The 17,351-nt window shown below is 38.1% G+C and overlaps 1 protein-coding gene across 10 annotated transcripts in view; it reads left to right on the top strand.

The window, feature by feature from the left end:
- The window catches only part of INPP4A (inositol polyphosphate-4-phosphatase type I A), a 73,774-nt gene that overhangs the window by 21,679 nt on the left and 34,744 nt on the right, over nucleotides 1–17,351 (top strand). For 7 of the 10 annotated variants that reach the window (XM_048325269.1, XM_048325215.1, XM_048325259.1 and 4 more), the window contains exons 3-14: nucleotides 2,983–3,045; nucleotides 5,386–5,604; nucleotides 6,436–6,480; nucleotides 7,944–8,062; nucleotides 8,177–8,293; nucleotides 9,303–9,382; nucleotides 10,813–10,924; nucleotides 11,869–11,959; nucleotides 12,638–12,785; nucleotides 15,624–15,754; nucleotides 16,096–16,200; nucleotides 16,973–17,081. In XM_048325269.1, coding sequence (XP_048181226.1) covers nucleotides 5,499–5,604; nucleotides 6,436–6,480; nucleotides 7,944–8,062; nucleotides 8,177–8,293; nucleotides 9,303–9,382; nucleotides 10,813–10,924; nucleotides 11,869–11,959; nucleotides 12,638–12,785; nucleotides 15,624–15,754; nucleotides 16,096–16,200; nucleotides 16,973–17,081 — 1,163 coding nt within the window. In that variant the 5' untranslated portion in view covers nucleotides 2,983–3,045; nucleotides 5,386–5,498. Of the gene's footprint in view, nucleotides 1–2,982; nucleotides 3,046–5,385; nucleotides 5,605–6,435; nucleotides 6,481–7,943; nucleotides 8,063–8,176; nucleotides 8,294–9,302; nucleotides 9,383–10,770; nucleotides 10,925–11,868; nucleotides 11,960–12,637; nucleotides 12,786–15,623; nucleotides 15,755–16,095; nucleotides 16,201–16,972; nucleotides 17,082–17,351 lie in introns of all 10 variants that reach the window. The other 3 variants (XM_048325194.1, XM_048325222.1, XM_048325183.1) reach the window with 1 other exon arrangement.

Here is a 17,351-nt window from a genome sequence, read left to right as displayed (position 1 = left end):
CAGGGTTTAGGTGGGAGCTGCTGTCCTTTGAGCTGATGTTCTGCTCTTGGGCTGCCTCTGCAGCCATGAGTGACAAGGTTGGTCCAGACCTTCGCCTCAGATCTTTGCATGGTTAATAAAGTTCCTTGTATCATCTTTGAAACAGCTGTTGGAGGTGGGTTGCTGGAATTGCTGAAAGATTGGGTTTGAGCCAACATGGCAAATCTTGTTTCACTACCAAGGTTTTCTATTGTTGGAGGTAATTAATAAATAATGAGACACTCCCTGCATGCTAGTTATACTAGAGATGGTGGTCTTACACAAAAGGCAACATATTCATAACTTAGCATAATCTGGCATTTCATCCTTTCCATTATTTTGTCCATATTGATATAGTTAATAGAATGTTAGTTGGAAACCAGGCCATGCTGCAGATCCAAAATAAAATCAGGCAATATTCACTTTCATAATTTTGTGTATTGTTAAAACATTTTCAATCGGAGAAACTATTTATGAAGATGATGTTTGAAGAATGCAGTTGGCTGAAGGAGCCATCTTGATGTTTCAAAATGTATTTTTTAGGAACAGGGAGCCTAATTTGTAAGGTTCGGGGAATGGTTCTTTACAGTCTGGAGAGCCTTGAGACTCTAAAACTAATTGCAGTTCAGTAAGTAACCCACACCTACTTTCTCACACCCTCTTGGAGATGATGGTAAACTTTCAGTAGGATTACATCTGCTTTTTTTTTTTTTAAGCATTAAGGAAACTGTCACGGTCTCCTATTTTGTGTATTATTCTCTTCGTGTAGATGTATCAGTAACATTTAGCCTTCTACTGCTGTTGCATTTTTTGCTTTGGTATGCCTCTTTACCTGATCAAATGCCATAAGACCAGAGCACTACGGCTGTAGCAAAGTACAGTCTCAAAGTAGACTTTGATTCAGTCAGTAATTGGAGTATCCTCTTTCTCCTGCTTATTGATGTGTGAATTGGAAAAATCCTGTTTCCTGCAGTTGTGTAAGAAGTGTCAAAAAAGTAGATGTTAGGCTGAAAAAAGGTTTGATCTTACCTCACACGTTTGTTTCAAGGGGTACTTCAGTAGGAGATTTTTTTTTTTCAAGAAGGCAACAGACCAAAGCACTTTGCCAAACAATTGGTGAGATAAGGAGAGTGTTAGCTTGTAGTTGTACAAACTAATCATCAGGGTTTTATTCTAGGGCTGAGATGATTGATCATCATTTTTGCTTGAGATCTTGCAAGCAGAGTGAGACCAAATGTCCCAAAGTTTCAGTCCCAGAAGACATGAGGCCACGTAGCTGAGCAGGATGGCATTTGCTTTTCACAGCTGACTGACAGGACTGAGGGTAGCAGGGCAGAAGTGGCATCAGATGAAGACCTTTTCTTCTGGTCATATGCTTTTGTACTAATAGAGTGCCAAATAAATATTCACATAACAGAAGGGAGGCTTGTTCAGAAGCCTTTTCTGAACTGTGGACGTGGCCGTTACTGATACTGGAGGTGAACAACAGTTTCTCATGTGTCTGTTGGAAACTGGGCTTGCAGCAAAGCTTCATGAAGTGCAAAGCTGCACATATTGCCAACATCCACTGTCTGCAGTATTAGTAAGAGCAAAGCCAAAGACTAATGTGTAGATAAATCATGCCATCTTCGGGAGAGGTTGCCTCGACATGAATTACATTGCCCTTTGGCATTGCTGTCTGCTTGAGTGGTACCAGTCTTTGGAAACTATCCATTTAAGGATAGGTACCATCTAAGGAAACTATGTGATCTATTAATACTACCTTTAATTTGGTAAGAATGCTACCTCCGTTGGTTTTTATCAAAAACATGATTGTAAGGTTGAAATTGTTGAAACAATTGTCATTCAGGAGAGGAATCAGAGCAACTGTTGTTTGGCTATGAATTGAGTAGAGGGAACTCACCCCTGCCTGAGCTAGCACAACAGTGGGAGGAATCCAGTTTGCCCAGCTGCAGCATCAGGACTAAGCTAGTAATCTAAATAATTTTTGTAATTAGAGAGCAGTATCTCCATGGGGTGACTCATCCCCCCTACCTTGGAAAATAGTGACTCGTTCTCCAAAAGTCCCTGTGTCTCACCATTGACTATACAGCGAACCTGAGCAGTGAGCTGAGATCAGATACCTGCCTCCTCTATTATTTAGGTGAGATAAAATCTTTCTGTAAGTGATAAGAGCTCATATTAAATTCCTAAGCAGTCTTGGGTAATTGGTAGGGCTGGTGATTAAATCACTGAGACTGGAATTCCGTGTTTCTTTTACTGTAATATGGGATAGATGGGAGGTCTTAAAACACATAGGTTTTTAATATAAATGTACTTGAATGAGATGGTAGCATTATCAAATACAAATCTTCATTTAACCTGTAGTAAGCTTAAAAATAATTCACTTTTACTGTATGCTTATTGCTAGCTGTTCATAGAAGCCTCCCTCACATAGTATTTTCACACAATGGAGTAAGAGACATACACCCCGATCTTTTGAACTTCTGTGTTTTGACACAGGATCTTTTCTTCTGACAGTAGCAGTTATAACTCTTCCAAACAACAACATTTTAAAAGTTTAGCTGTAGAAAAGCAAGTGTAGTAACAAATGCTGTCTTATTCTCAACATATCATATATATTCCTTTATCTTAATAGCACCAAACCTTTTGGTAAACATGTTAACATATGTTTCTTACAGCTGTTCTACCCACTCACCAAATGCTGACTTGCAGTCAGTTCTTTTCAGCATAAGCTAATTTCTTTGTGCTCCTACTCTGACTGGGTATTGCCATGACTAGTGCTGGGTGAGGTCCAGTAGAAGATGATACAGTTTTTCTATTTTCAGTCAACTTTATTGTGAGCACTGGTAATCAGAAGTGAAATTTACAGTTAATCTGAGAATGGTACCTGCCCACTGGTTGTGATTTATGCAGTATATAATGATTGTGCATTTATGATGATTATTTTCCTAATTCTTTTAGATGTGGATTTAACTGATATTATGATATACAAAATCCCTCCCCACATGAGGAAAAGAGCCCTCTGTAAGTATGATACTTGTAAGTAATGTAAAGATGTATCATTAGATGGTAAATTAATATTGCAATTTAAATGAATAGTTGAGATCTTAGCGAGCCTTGGAAAATTACTACATTCAGTAATATTTAAATAGGAATAGGTTCAAAACAAATTAGATACATGGCCCTCTTTTAACTTATCAAGGATTGACCGTTTTTAATGATGTCATCAACTGCAGAGATTTTAGCTGAAAAGCAGCTGGGCTGACCTGTACCTTGGTGAACATGATAGTTATTCTCTGATACATTATTTGTAGATTTTGGGGGAAGGGACTATGGGATCCTGTCTAAATCTCTGCAAGTACATTTTGTACATCTTTTCATCAGGCAGGTAGGTTTACGAGACTTACAGACTGTTAAACATCACATTATATAAAGAACAAACCAAGGAAAGCCTATTGCTGAAAGAAGGGAAAAAATAGGAGAATGGAAATCCTTGGAAACTGTCAAAGAGTTTTGATGGAAGTTTTATTTGACTAAATACTAGGACATTCAGTACTATTTGAGAAAGGTTGGTTGTTCACTAGCCACTTAAACACTAATAAATACAACAAAGCTTTTTTACTGTGTGTGATCAAACCTTGGAACAAGCAGGTTGGCCAGAGAAATACATTCTTGTCCAAAACCAACTGGACGCAGTCCTGAAAAGCTTCCTTTGAACAAGGGGATTGGATTAGATAAACTCCACAATTTATCCTACCTCAACTATTAAATATGAATTGGAAAACTGCCTGCTTTTATTTTTGGCTGTCTGAAATTGTATCTATAGGCAGAGTGTTGTTTTGTATGCTGTCACTGAGTTTCAGAGCTTTTGGGGATGGGATGTTCAGAGATCTCAATTTCTGCTTCTTCCGTTCAAGAATTTATTTATTTTTCCTATGTGGAATTGACTTGTGACATATTATATAAACCTGACTTGAATAAAATTCTTAGTTCTGAGTGGCAACAGACTGGCCTGTCTTGGAGATACAGCCTGAATTCCTTCCTCCCTAGAATGAGGTACTAATTTAAAATCTAATTCCTAAGCTGATGTAGATGGCCAGGGCTGTGTTCAATTCAGTTGTCTTAGATGCTTAAATTGCATCTTAGATGCTTAATTTGAATTTTTGATGTCCAGTGAAGCAGTGGTAGTTAAGAAGAAGCTTGGGTACCCCGTGGAGAGAGGAAGATTCTTTTGAAATCCTGCAGAGGGAGGTGCTGATTAGTTAAATTCAGAGACTTAAGTTAAGCAGGTTGAACATTCCTTTGGAGGCCTTCAGACAGGTTTAAAGTGGCATTTTAGAACAGAATATAAGCTAGGTGTTTTGTTTAATTAGAATGCATCTTGCTCATTGTTAGGTCCATCAACCTAAAAGGAAAATAAATATTCTTCCATTTTTGCAATGTGGTTCAAATGTTTTGTAGAATGAACAAGGGGCTGCTGTGAAGGTGTTAGTCACTCTATTAGTACCTTTCAGGTTTATCAGATTTTACTCCTCACTTCCTAAATTAATGGATTTTGTCACAATAGTCTGAAACAAATACAAAAGTTCCATAACTGCAGTGCTAGCACGGCTGAGTGAAGGAACATCCATATTTAAAATCAGAACCAAATTTTCTGTAGGCTTTCTTTCCTACTGTAATTTTTCACTTCATAGGCATTGTGAGGGGAAGAACTGTCATGGATATCTGTAGTTCAAAAAAGTGTAGGGCAGAGGAAAAGCACCTGATGCCACACCACATCAGCAGGCATCCTTTTTTGCTTTTTCTTTCCACCACCATCCCAGAGTTTCAACCTCTCTCTGACCCAGTAGGCTTTATTTATAGTTTTCATTATCCCTTTCTCATGGCAGTAGAGCCTAGAACAACACAGTGTGCTGACACTAACAACATTTCCTGCCCTTTTGTTCTGCACTCTGCAGACCTGTTGTCCCTTTGTCCTTATCCCTAGTCCTTCCTCTGCAGACAGAGGCCCCATCTGACAAATTTACTTGTGCTTACCAGGGATTACGAAAACGAGGAAACTTCATGGTTTAATAACTTAGACAAAGGAGAAGAGCAGCTGGTCTGTTAACATGTCTCTCTCAAGCCCCATTCTCTGACAGAAAAACTTTCTTGCATGTGGTCCAGTTTTCTACAATTTGCTGTAAAATGCTATAGATGTACGGTTCATGCAAATGGAGTTACTGTGCATTGGATCTGCCTTGAGCATTTTATTTGAATGACCTGAGGTGATTGTATGGCAGTAGGTTTGCTGCTGTTGAAAAGAACATTAGCTGATAGTGGCCTGAAATGTTGGTGTCTGTTTTTGCTTTCTCTGTTGCTTAGCATGGTAATGTTAGAGGAATAGCAGTTGGAGACAACCTGCTGCACTCTGCTACTCTGTGAGACAAACATCAGTAAAGGCAAGCAGCAAGAAAAGAAGGGCTCTTCATGAGAAAATGACAGCAAGAGAACACAGTCCCCGCCATGGTGCCAAATCCCGCACTGTGCAGAGGGCCTCCACCATTGATGTCACCTCTGACATGGTTGGCCTTTCTCTAACAGGTTTGTACCTTCCTATCATCTACTGCTCTGTTGCTGCTCCTTTCAGAATCTGCCTTGTACTAATGTGGGTTTTTTTCTTTTAATTGCTCGGAGATATAGACGTGTCTGGTTATCTGGAGGTAATGAGATAAAGGAATTATACTAAAAATTTTTTAAAATCTTGAATTTACTACTTTTAAAATAGACAAATCATTAAAATCAGAGAAGGATTAAAAAAATAAGCTAGATTTTGTGTAGTTATGTTTATCATTTAAAAAAAAGCAATGGGGAGAAAATAACAAAATAATGTCAAGGTCTAGGAAGAGTCTTGGCAACCTCCTTGTTTGACATTGTATAAAATTTTCAAGAGAGTTCAGGGAGCTGAGGTTTATCTCCCTTATCTTTTATGGTTAGTAAATTAGGATTGTAACCCTCAGAGACTTTATTTCATTAGTGAGAGAGACAGGTACTTTCAAACTTCGTCCTATTAATTACCAGCGAGTAGACATACCTGATTTAATAATTTGGAGTTAATAGTGGCTCAGGCTTTAATCCTATTGTTTTCTATTGAGATTAAGCATTTAATATTCCCATATTGCATATAATCTCACATTGCTTTACATATTTTAGTATGTTTTATAAACTGAGATCATCCCAGGTTTTCCAAATAATTATTAGATACCAAGGATTACCAGATAAATTTTTTAGATACCAGCCATGGCTCACTTAATTAAAGAAAAATATTTTTTTGTATTAAATGTAATTTCTTTCTCTACGTGATTGCAACTTCAGGAAAGAATTCATGTGGCAGTGATGTTTGGCTAATCTTGTGTTAATTTTTCTGATTTACAGGAAACATTCAGGATCCAGATGAGCCGATTTTAGAGTTCAGTTTAGGTAGGCTTAGTGATTTTTATGCTAGCTTTAATGATGCATGATGTTGAATATGTGTGGGGTTTTTTAAGTGTTGATTTTGAAGTGCATTTCATATAGTAAGGTTTGCAACTTTGCTCTGATTTTTATGGAGATGTGGTACAGTTTTCACACTGCCTGTACAGTATCTTTTGATAAGCAGCCAGCAGTTTCATTTCGTGGAGTTTCTAGGAGTCTATAAGTAAAACATAGGTCTTATAAAATTTTAAATGTTTACTATGTGAATATTGTTATTAAGTGTTTACTTTTTTTATGTGAAGATGCAGTGAAACTGTCTTCAGTGTCAGTATGTCAGCAGTTCAGGTCTTCAAGCAGACTGAAGATTTGCTGGAAACACCATTTTAGGGCAGAATGTTTTCTAAGAATTGTGAATTATGCATACCTTCTTTCTGGGGTCTTTGCTGTCAAGTGATAATGCAAGACACAAGTGACCTGAATCCTGAGATGGTTGAATTTGGACAAGAAGCTTGTGCATTGACTCACCTCACTTGAAGAACAAGTGAAAAATATTTTCTTCATGAAAATTCAGTCCACATTTTCAACTGCAGGATGGTTTTCTTGGCTTAATAGTGGACTAGTATTTGGAAGGTTATGCTCATAACAGTGTGCTAATGAAAAGTTAGAAAATTGCTGTAGATGTGTGTAATTGCATTATGAATAATAATCTTAACAAGCACTCTCAGAGCTGAATGAGGTACTTCAATTATTTTCAGATAAATCAAAAATATCTAGAATTACAAAGCTGCTTAGGTAAATTTCAGAACTAACTTCCTGCACATAGCTGAAGCAGAGTTGGACCACACTGTAGTTAACTGTATCTATCTAGATAGAATTTGGCTCTGAAGTTTAATGTAATTGTGTAGAGTCACTCACTGAAATTTTTGAAAGTTGTTTCCTACTCACCACAGTCCTTTCCCAGCAATTAAACTCACAGTAACATTTCAGAGGAAATAAATTGCTGTCATTTTACAATTACAAGCTGGTTTTCCTCAGTAATGCTTGCTGCTTGATCAGTGTTCAGGCGCTTCTGTTGGTTCTCCCTGGGCAAATGCCATTTGATAATGGGCTTAATGGAGCGTGACTTTGAATCAAATGCAGCCACGCTCATGAGATTCCCAGGGGAAAACCTATGCATGTAGGCTGTTAGAATGAGCTTGCCAGGGAGTGGATAGGTATGTATTAGAAGAGAACAAGTTTAAATTGCAGCTCTAGAGCTTGGAGCCAGACTGATCTGATTGCATGTTTACTGTTTGCATGCACAAAGGTGAGTCATGTCTGCTTTTACAGTGTGGTGGTAGAATGAATTTTAAGCCCTTTGTGGCTTGATTGCTCAGGGTATATAATGTAGTTTTATAAAAATGTAGAGTCTTACAGCAATGTGAAAAAGATCCTGAATCTAAATTTATTTATCTGTTGCATACCTAAAGCTTGCAGTGAGCTGCTAACTCCGTCGCTAGATCGAAAACCAAATAGTTTTGTAGCAGTGAGTGTAACTACACCTCCCCAGGCATTCTGGACGAAGCATGCACAGACAGAAATTATTGAGGTAAGTGCTGAGGTACTTCTAGATTAGATTTAAAATTGAAGCTAGCACAGGAATCATTTCTTCCTAACAAACATCACCTTACATTAACTTTTGGCTTTTTGTTTATGATTACAGGGAACGAGTAATCCTATCTTTCTAAGCAGCATTGCCTTTTTCCAAGACTCTCTTATCAATCAAATGACACAAATCAAACTCTCTGTGTATGATGTCAAAGACAGATCTCAGGGAACAGTAAGTTTTCTTTATTCTGTTGCCTGCCTAGTCAGTGTGGAGCAAGGAAATGAGAGGCAAAGAGATAAAATTAGTAACTTCTGCAGAAGTAAACAAAGGGATAGCAGCACTGATCATACAGAAAACAAGATGGGTAGGAAAAGGAGGAACAAATGAGATTGATTTGGCAGAGTGAGAAGCATTGCCAGTTTTCTCAAATAAGGCTTGTCTGCAGCAAGTTTGGAAACCATGGATTTAAATTAAAAAGGTCCTGTCAGTTGTGCTCTTATATTGTGGACATCTTTAGTGAACTAAGTCATGAATAGGATTCAACGCCCCTAACCGAGGCTTCTAGCCTGTGCCAAAATGCCATAATGAAACTGTCCTTTGGAACAGAGCAGCTAAATTTCAGAAATCACCCTGCCCTGATACATTAGATTTTGTTCAGGTGTATGGTTTGTTCCTGTACTGAAAAAAATTTCAGTGTCAGCGCTCCCATGTTGCTACTTAGATCTGTTGGCAATACAGGCCATTTATTCTCAGACTGTTGTCCAGAATACTGTTACAGGCCCCATGTGTCTTCTCTTCCATGGGTCCCTCAGGGGCAGCAGAGCTGTCCCTCTCTCTTCAGTGCTTCATAGGGAAGCTCTAGGGAAAAATGAATACCTCCAGAGGAGGTAAGTTCTTCAGGAGGAGACAAGTTTGGGTCAAGGATCCAGTGTCAGCCCTGTTCAGTCATTGCTTCCAATGTTCCTGTATTGCTTGGCCTAAGCTCATATATACTGATGTGCCTCCACTCATATCCTAGAGAAACAAAAATGCATATTGTCCTCCAGAAAAAAAAAAAAATTATAGATTACCAAATATATTAAATTTTAAGAAGTTTTAATTAGTTATGTATGGCATATTTAGTTATGCTTTTGCTCCTGGACTTTTATGCATAATAATTATATTTTAGACTTCAATGCTGTGGTCAGAGCCTTTGCTCACTGTAAAGGTAAATACAGTTCTGGAACTCATTTTCTTTCAGATGTATTTGTTGGGTTCTGGGACGTTCACCGTAAAGGATCTTCTTCAGGAGAAGTACCACAGATTGCACATAACACTAAGGTTTGTAATATTTTCCTTCATTTAAGTGTTAGTTCTTCAAAACATGCTTAAGATGTGATGAAAACCTCTTATTTCATGACTAAGTTGAAAATGGACTTAATTAAACTCTCTTGTTTTGGTATCAAGTATATTCTGGTTATCAAAGTGTGTGAATACATGTGTTTGTTCTCATCGTCATGTAACCTTTAACTATATGTAAGCTGAGAACAGAGCACTGTCTATAAGTATACTCTATGATTTTTAAACCTTTTCTTGTTGTCACCTTGTGTGCATATTTCTTTTGCCTCCCCAGAAGCCTGTTCCAGCAACTTTTTTTTTTTTGTCTTAGTTGTCTCAGCGTATTTTTACATGTAAACAGCTATCTTAAAATACCATTTAGACTCCATCTTAAAATAATAACATGATGTCTCTGCCAAAATTACTATGTCACGGATGAGACAGAATAAATGACACTCATGATAGATCTGGGTACCTGTGTGTATTTTAAACCCAGCAGGAGAGTGGCTTTTGCCCTACTTTTCTCTGTCTCTGACTCACTCACTTTATTTGCTACCCTTTCTGTCATGTGTGCATACGGTGCTGGCTTCCCTCCCCAGCAGGGAGATGGCTGCTGCTCTGGGAAGGTGGGGCAGAAAGTTGTGTTGGTTCCTGCTGTCCAGCTGCCCAGCTGTTCGTGTCCTGTCTCAGGTGCTGGTGCCCAGATTCCTGAAGATCTCTTGTAATTGCACACAACTCCCTTATGTCCAGGATTTTTCTCTGCCTCAGGGGTCTTACCTCCATTGAAAGTGTTGATCTTCTTCTTTTCTAGACCACTTCTTTTCAGGATCCTTCTTTTTAGCATCAGTTTTTCTTTATGGAATGTCAGGTCCCCAGTTTTCCCAATCTAAATAGTCTGTCTGCAGAAGCACAAGGTGTGATCAGCTTGATAACTGGTGACCTTGACTGACTTCTCTGTTGAGAAGATTTGGTGGTACTTCTGCTTGGTCCACATATTATCAAAATCTGCTAGTTGCAACTGTACCAGTTGGAGTTAAACTGCCCCAATGAGAGTTAAAAGTTTGGTTTCAGACACTGAAATGCACAGGCAGCCCACACACATGTGCATGTACATTCAAATATCTCCCCCAATAATGTTCACAATGTAAGTTGCTTTTGCCTAATTGTAAAATGTGGACTCTTTCTGGTTTTACAGAAGCATGGAAACAATGTGTGGTTTTAGGCTGCCTTCAATTCCGTACAGCATCCCTACAGAATAAGGGGAATGTTCTCCTGTTGGACTAAGCTGTAATAAAATTATTCCAAATGAAGTTGAAAAGCTTCCTATTTAAAATGTTCTTTAAGTTTGAAGATCAATAGCCTTTTATAAGTGTTTCCTTGTTGATGAACAGGTCCTCCTCCAAAAAAATCTCAACGCAGAGTATTTGTTGCAGGTCGGCTGAAAGTGACCGTGTAGGTAACATCACAGTTATTGGATGGCAGATGGAGGAAAAATCTGACCAAAGGCCTCCAGTCACAAGGTCACCTGATACAATTAATGGAAGGGTGAGTATGAACATTATATCAAATTTAGAAGGGTGCAGACTTATTGCCAGCATTGAAACAAGCTAGGTTGACATCTGCAGGCAACTTCCCTGTCCATCTTGATATTTAGTAGTGCTTTACATTTTCAAAATGCTGTAAGGAGCAGCCTAATGGTGATGAAGCCATTTTGAGTTTTGTAGAGCTCTTGGTGCTCATGTGTAGGGTTAAAAGTCTTGGGAAAAATTTTAATATCAAATGATTAAGCTTTGGTATCAAGTAGTCATGTTCTTCATTGGAAGAGGCTTCTGATACTAGTAATTGGTGTACATTGTGCATGGATAACCAGTTTCAGAGAGATGTGGTATTTCATTTCACACTGTGAATTGGAAAGTGCTATTAAGCAAAACTGTGATGAGGTTGCTAGGGAATTCCCAGAATTTTAGTAAAACTGAAGAGGTTACTTTACTACTGGATTTTTTTTTCCCTGATCCCCAAATAATTGTTTGAGAGCAGATGTTTGCAGCACTTTGTCAGCCTAGACATATATTTAATTCTGTAAACCTTATGTTTTGAATATCTTGGTGATCATTGCACTTTTATATGTGTATTAGATTCACAGTGTGCATTAGAATCCCTTTTTATCCTCCAGATCTGTTCATGCCTATTGATGCAGTACCTGTAAGGACTCTGGAACTGTGCTAACATAAGTAATTGACAGGCTGGATGAAAATTTTTGTGGCATTTTGAACTGTGCAGTAGATGTTAATAGAAATGCTTAGGATTTATTATTTCAGCCTGCAATACTTTTTGTCCACAGTTAAAATATTTGAAATATTTATTTAAAGCATGTGTTGAGTTGAATATTTCTTTGAAGTCTGTGTGATAGGTCATCACTGCATATTGCTCGGGCACTGAGGTTTCATTCTTTACTGTTTCTGGTTTTTTTTTTTTTTGTTTTTGTTCAGACTGTGTTGCCAGTTGATGAAAGTTTAACAGAATCTTTAGGAATCAGATCCAAATATGCTTCATTGCGGAAGGATGCACTGCTGAAATCTGGTAAGCTGTCCTGGGCTGTAACAAGTAAGCTTTAGACATCAATAAAAGCTAATCTCTCCCTGTGTGCCTGTGGCCCCAGGGCATTTCAGCAGATGTTTCACTTGAATAGGGACAGGCTGCTGACTGAGCAGTCCTTTGAGGGTCATACCAGAATAAATCATTTTATCATATGCACTCTTTTGTATTGTAAAAACAGCAGAAGCAGACTTTTGCCATGAAGTTGACTGTAATATAACATTTTCTATGCAATTTCATGGTCTGTTCCTAAGCAATTGTTGCAGGCTGAGGAGAGGGACAAGTTGCTTTAAAAAAAGAATCTTGCAGAAAGGTTAGTTTTCCAGGAAAAGATTTCATGAGAGGAAAATGCACGGTACATAGACAAAAAAAAAAAAAAGAAAAGAAAAAGCATTTTAAAAGTTAAATATGTATTCCATTTAATTTCCTTAGTAGCGTTTTAAGTGATTTGGGGTGGAGTCGTTTCCCACAAACACTTGAAGAATAGTCCTTGCAGAATGACCATGCTTGGAAAAGGTAGACTGATGCCTGGTTAAACCAGATCTTTACAGCAGGGTGTTTCAGCATGTTAATGAACTGAAGCCATTTACTTTAAGAAAGAAGATACTTTGTATACTTTTAAATCAAACCCTAGTCTTAAATAATATGGTTTTAATTCTCTAGTGTTTGGTGGTGCCATTTGCCGAATGTATCGTTTCCCAACCACTGATGGAAACCACTTGAGAATCTTGGAGCAGATGGCAGAGAGCATCCTGTCACTGCACATCCCCAGACAATTTGTGAAGCTGCTTCTAGAAGAAGATGCAGCAAGGTGAGTTTTGGGAAGGTTTACATGTGCAGTAGTACAGCAGTGATGTGGCTGTTATTGAGTTACAAAGGAATGAATATATTTGTGTTAATGCACTGACTACTCAGTGAGATAAGAAATGGCTTCAAGAGTCAGAAGAGTAGTTTTGAATGGAAAACAAAGCAGAATAAAAGCAAGTAAAATGAAGTGCTGTAGTACAGTAATGACGTTGTCTCATTTTAGAAGGTGTGAGGGAGAAGGAAATCTGTTAAGCAATTTGTAGGTTTGTTATGAATTTGCTTCTTTCTGAAGCAATTAACTCTCTTCCAGGCAACATACTCCTTTATGAGTGTTTCTTCCCTACATTTGTAGGCTGTGTTTTGCCAATCTAATGGTTTATGTATTCTTTATAAAGGCCAAGATTGGAATGTTAAAGAATTTTAGCTGTGTTTTTGAGTATTGGGCTTTTATTTTATTTTGACTCTGTTTGAATTCAATCCTATAGACTTTAACTAAATCTGACCTTAATTAAAAGTAAAACTAACTAGTGCTCTTACTATTGTATATTAGGACATTTCAGTTCCTTTGGGATATTGTGGAATAAAATCATGGGTTAATCCATTCATTTTCATATTTTGTGAAAATGATAAATTCTCACAGGAAGATGCAGACTTCTTATAATGCATGGGAAAACTAACTGAGGTTCTGAACTTCACATTGATTCTTTTTTCTGATGTTATGTTTTTAGTGATGTGCACTTAGATTCTAGAGATTGAATGCTGTATCTTGTTCAGGTGTCCTGCTACAACCTTGATGGAGCAGGCTAGGGATATGCCATTGCACATTTAGTCAAGGGTTATTTTTTTTTTTGTCTTTGTTTCTCTACAGCTTTCTCACAGTAGGTTTAAAAGCACCTATTCATTATGAGGTACAACCATAATAATAAAGAGTTGCCAAGCTTATCCATTAGGTACCGTGTATGATGGATGTAGTCTAAGGACTTGAAGATAGGAGAATTTAGGGCGAATGAGGGAAAAGATGTGTCTTTCTGTAAGATTGTAGACAGTGAAGTTGGAGGCTTAGCCTTGAAATGTGACTGTTCAGAGGCTCTTGCTAAAATCATGCAGAGATCAGTGGATGCCTGTTGTAAACAGGTACAGGTTAATAACAGCCCAGGTGATTATTAATATGACCTTGTGTATGTACACTGGGTGGTGTGGCTCAAAGGTAAATAGGCCTTTGTGTAATTACTGAGAAAGGCTGCCTTGTCTCTGTTCTGTTGAGGTGACCCTCAGTAACGTGCACAATCACACTTTGTATTCAGAGTCACTCAGATTTGACCAAGCGCTCTGTTCTCCATTCTCAGTGCTGCAGCCCAGAGGAATGACAGACAGCTACAAAAGCACAGCTGCTTCTGTCTTCACATCCTGGTGACTTTTAAAATGTCCTTGGATAATCACAACTGCTGTCTCTTAGATAAAACTCCTCTGGGCCAGAGCCCTTTGAAAGGAAACATGTAACTGAGGGGTGTGATATTTTGACTGCCTCATTATTTATGGCATACATATTCCTTGCTGTCTTGGCTCTATGGGACAAACAAGTAAACTTGAAGTGTTAAGCTGTGAATTTATTTCAGGAAGACCAGGGCTCAGGTGCATGGCTGGTTTGGAGCCGGGAGTTTGATGAGGTAATCATAATAGCATCTTATGGAGAAAGCATGTTTCAAGATGAAACTGGGAGTGTCTTTATCCAGGTCACTAATACATATACTATATGCTGTTGCCTGTTGGCAAATCAATCTGATGTTTTTCTTGGAAATTTAGTTCTTTTTGATAATATCCTAAGTACCGTGGAGTGGGAATTCCTCTGTGAAATGATGTCTTAAATTATACATACACAATTGGTTAAAATGATCGAATTAGAGATATTGAGAGAACTGCAAATAGAACTGCTGGATCCTTTTGACAGATGATTATTCTACCTTTCTGGGACAATGTGCTGTTGAATTGTGTCTGGTGTTGACTTGTTTATTTTTTACCCTTCTTTCTTTATTCTGAATAATGTATTAATCCAAGAAGACAGTAATACAAACGTGACATGAGTGTTTTCTCAGCAGCACTGCTGGGAAACAGTATGTAACACAGGATTGCCATGTGTGACTGGAAACCTGGCAGTCAGGGTACAAGGGGAAAGCCAGGGGTTCTCCTGTTTGTATTTGGGGATATCCAGTCATCCTTTATTCTACCCTGAGTGCCCAAAATCCTGGATCTCAGATGAAGGTTTTGTTGGCTCATCTTCAGTCTCCAAACCCTTATTAATGCTTATGCTTCTTAGGCTTTCCTTGGCCTTGCAAACTGTTGTGTATGTACCTTACCGGTGAATTGACTCCTTGTACCTAACATCTGATAGGTGCTAATATCCCACCTAATCTGTGTCATAGTTCTTATTTAAAGAGCCACCACAATTCAGTAAGGTGTCCTTACAAGGTCCCCATTGTCCCGAGTCACCTGACATGATGACAGTTCCCATCATTTACAAATCCTCATATAGTTTGAGAGCTGCAGAAAGGTGGGAAGCTCTGCTTTTGACCAACACCTGAGGCTCCTGGGGGGAGCACAGTGTATTCTGCCTGTGAGGAAGCAATGTATCTCGGACTAGAGCTCAACCTGTGCTCTGGGCTGTGCTTTGGTATGTGTTTGGAAGCATTTCCAGTCTGGTGAGTAGCTCAGACCACCGTACGTTGAGAATGTGTCAGCTGAGGATTGTGCTCCATTGCTGCAATGTGAAAGCCATTCTTGGTCAAGTGGACTATGGATATAAACACCTGTCTTTCCCCCCTGTTTTCTTTTTTTTTTGCCCCAGGGTTTGTGAACTAGAAGAGTTGGGAGAACTGTCTCCTTGTTGGGAAAGCCTTCGTCGACAAATAGTTACACAGTACCAAACGATTATTTTAACTTACCAGGAAAATCTAACTGACCTGCACCAGTATAAAGGTGATTTTTTTTGATAAAAATGTGATTCTTCTCTGCCTTATTATTAGTGCTTCTCTGAAATTGGGCACCCAGAATGTTTTATGATGAGTAAAAAATGCTATTATATTTCTTGTCTTTATTAATATTTATTGTGAGTTTGCTAATTACATGGGAATATTTACCTGCTTTATTCATTCTCTTATCTTACTCTGAAAGTAGAGGACAAGTGTGAACAGTAACAGAGAGATTTTGTTTCGTTTTTTTTTTAAATTTTCTCTGCTTTACTTTCAGCACATAGCAAATGTTTTAGTATAGGCACAAGGAGAAGGGTTTTATGCTTACTTTTGTCTTGCATTTCTCAGGTCCTTCATTTAAAGCCAGTAGCTTGAAAGCTGATAAAAAATTGGAATTCGTTCCTACAAATTTACATATACAGAGGATGAGAGTCCAGGATGATGGAGGATCAGGTATCTGTTTCCTTTTCTTTGCTTATCTTACTACTTTTCTCTCCATTTTTTAAAATTTCCATCCTCAACCATACAGCCAAGTTTCTACAAATTACTTTAGTAGTGCTACTTGGCATTTTTATAGCACCTTCTATTCTCAGATTCCAAATCTCTTTGCAAAAGAAGAGACGTAAGTATAATTACTGCTGTTCTACAGGTGGCAAAACTAGATTCTGGAGTTAACGGAATTCTAGGTGGCACAAGTTAGCCTTTGTACTAGGGTTGGGTTAAGTTGCTGTGTCCCTTCCAGACATTTTGTATTGCAGCAGAATAACAAAGGTTCTGACTGTTGTTTCTGATTAAGCTTGTGTGCTTTTTCTCTGGAATCATCATGTACAGTTATGCAAAGTAACATTTGTTCACATCAAGCTTGTTTCTTCATAAATAACCTGGGTTTTCCTTTCTTTTAACAGTAATTCCCCATGACACACTTGTGTCCATGTGAGGGATTCCAATAATGTCAGGCTTTGTATAAAGACCAGTGTTCAAGACTTCTTTTTCACTGTCAATAGATTAAGAAACAGAGGACCTGCATTCATGTATGGGTCTTTCACCTCAAAAAGTACTTGATGGATTTCCAGGGCCTCTAGAACAACTCAGTTTTCCATGTCTTTCAAAACACCAGCAAAGTTTTCCAAAAATTACTTTCAGAAAAGTTTTTGAACTTACACAATTGTTTGCCCACATTAAAGATGACAAGTTTTCATTTTTAAGTCCTTTTTGTCCATCCCAGATCAGAACTATGACATAGTCACCATAGGAGCACCAGCAGCTCATTGTCAAGGCTTTAAATCAGGTGGCTTGAGGAAGAAGCTGCATAAATTTGAAGAGGCAAAGAAACAGTAAGTAGAAATGCTGTTGTGTCAGCTATTATTGTGCCTTTTTTTCCTGGTCCATGCTCAGTTATTTGGAAAATCACTCCATTCTATGTTTTTATTTCGTTCAATAGTACTACTATACAATATTTTGTATTGAAGATTTTTCTGTGGGGTTTTTTTTCCAAGGAAAGGAAGGGAAGTAAGTTTCCTCCTTATATTACTGTATTTATTTGTTTAGTGAGGGGTGCTTTCTAAGAGCCTTTCTATGAAAACTTCGATTTTTCTGAATGCTTG

The sequence above is a fragment of the Corvus hawaiiensis genome, chromosome 2, assembly GCF_020740725.1.
Source record: "Corvus hawaiiensis isolate bCorHaw1 chromosome 2, bCorHaw1.pri.cur, whole genome shotgun sequence".
Taxonomy (NCBI): Eukaryota; Metazoa; Chordata; class Aves; order Passeriformes; family Corvidae; genus Corvus; species Corvus hawaiiensis.
The sequence above is the reverse complement of the archived record's forward strand: the minus strand, read 5'-3'. Positions and strand labels throughout refer to the sequence as shown.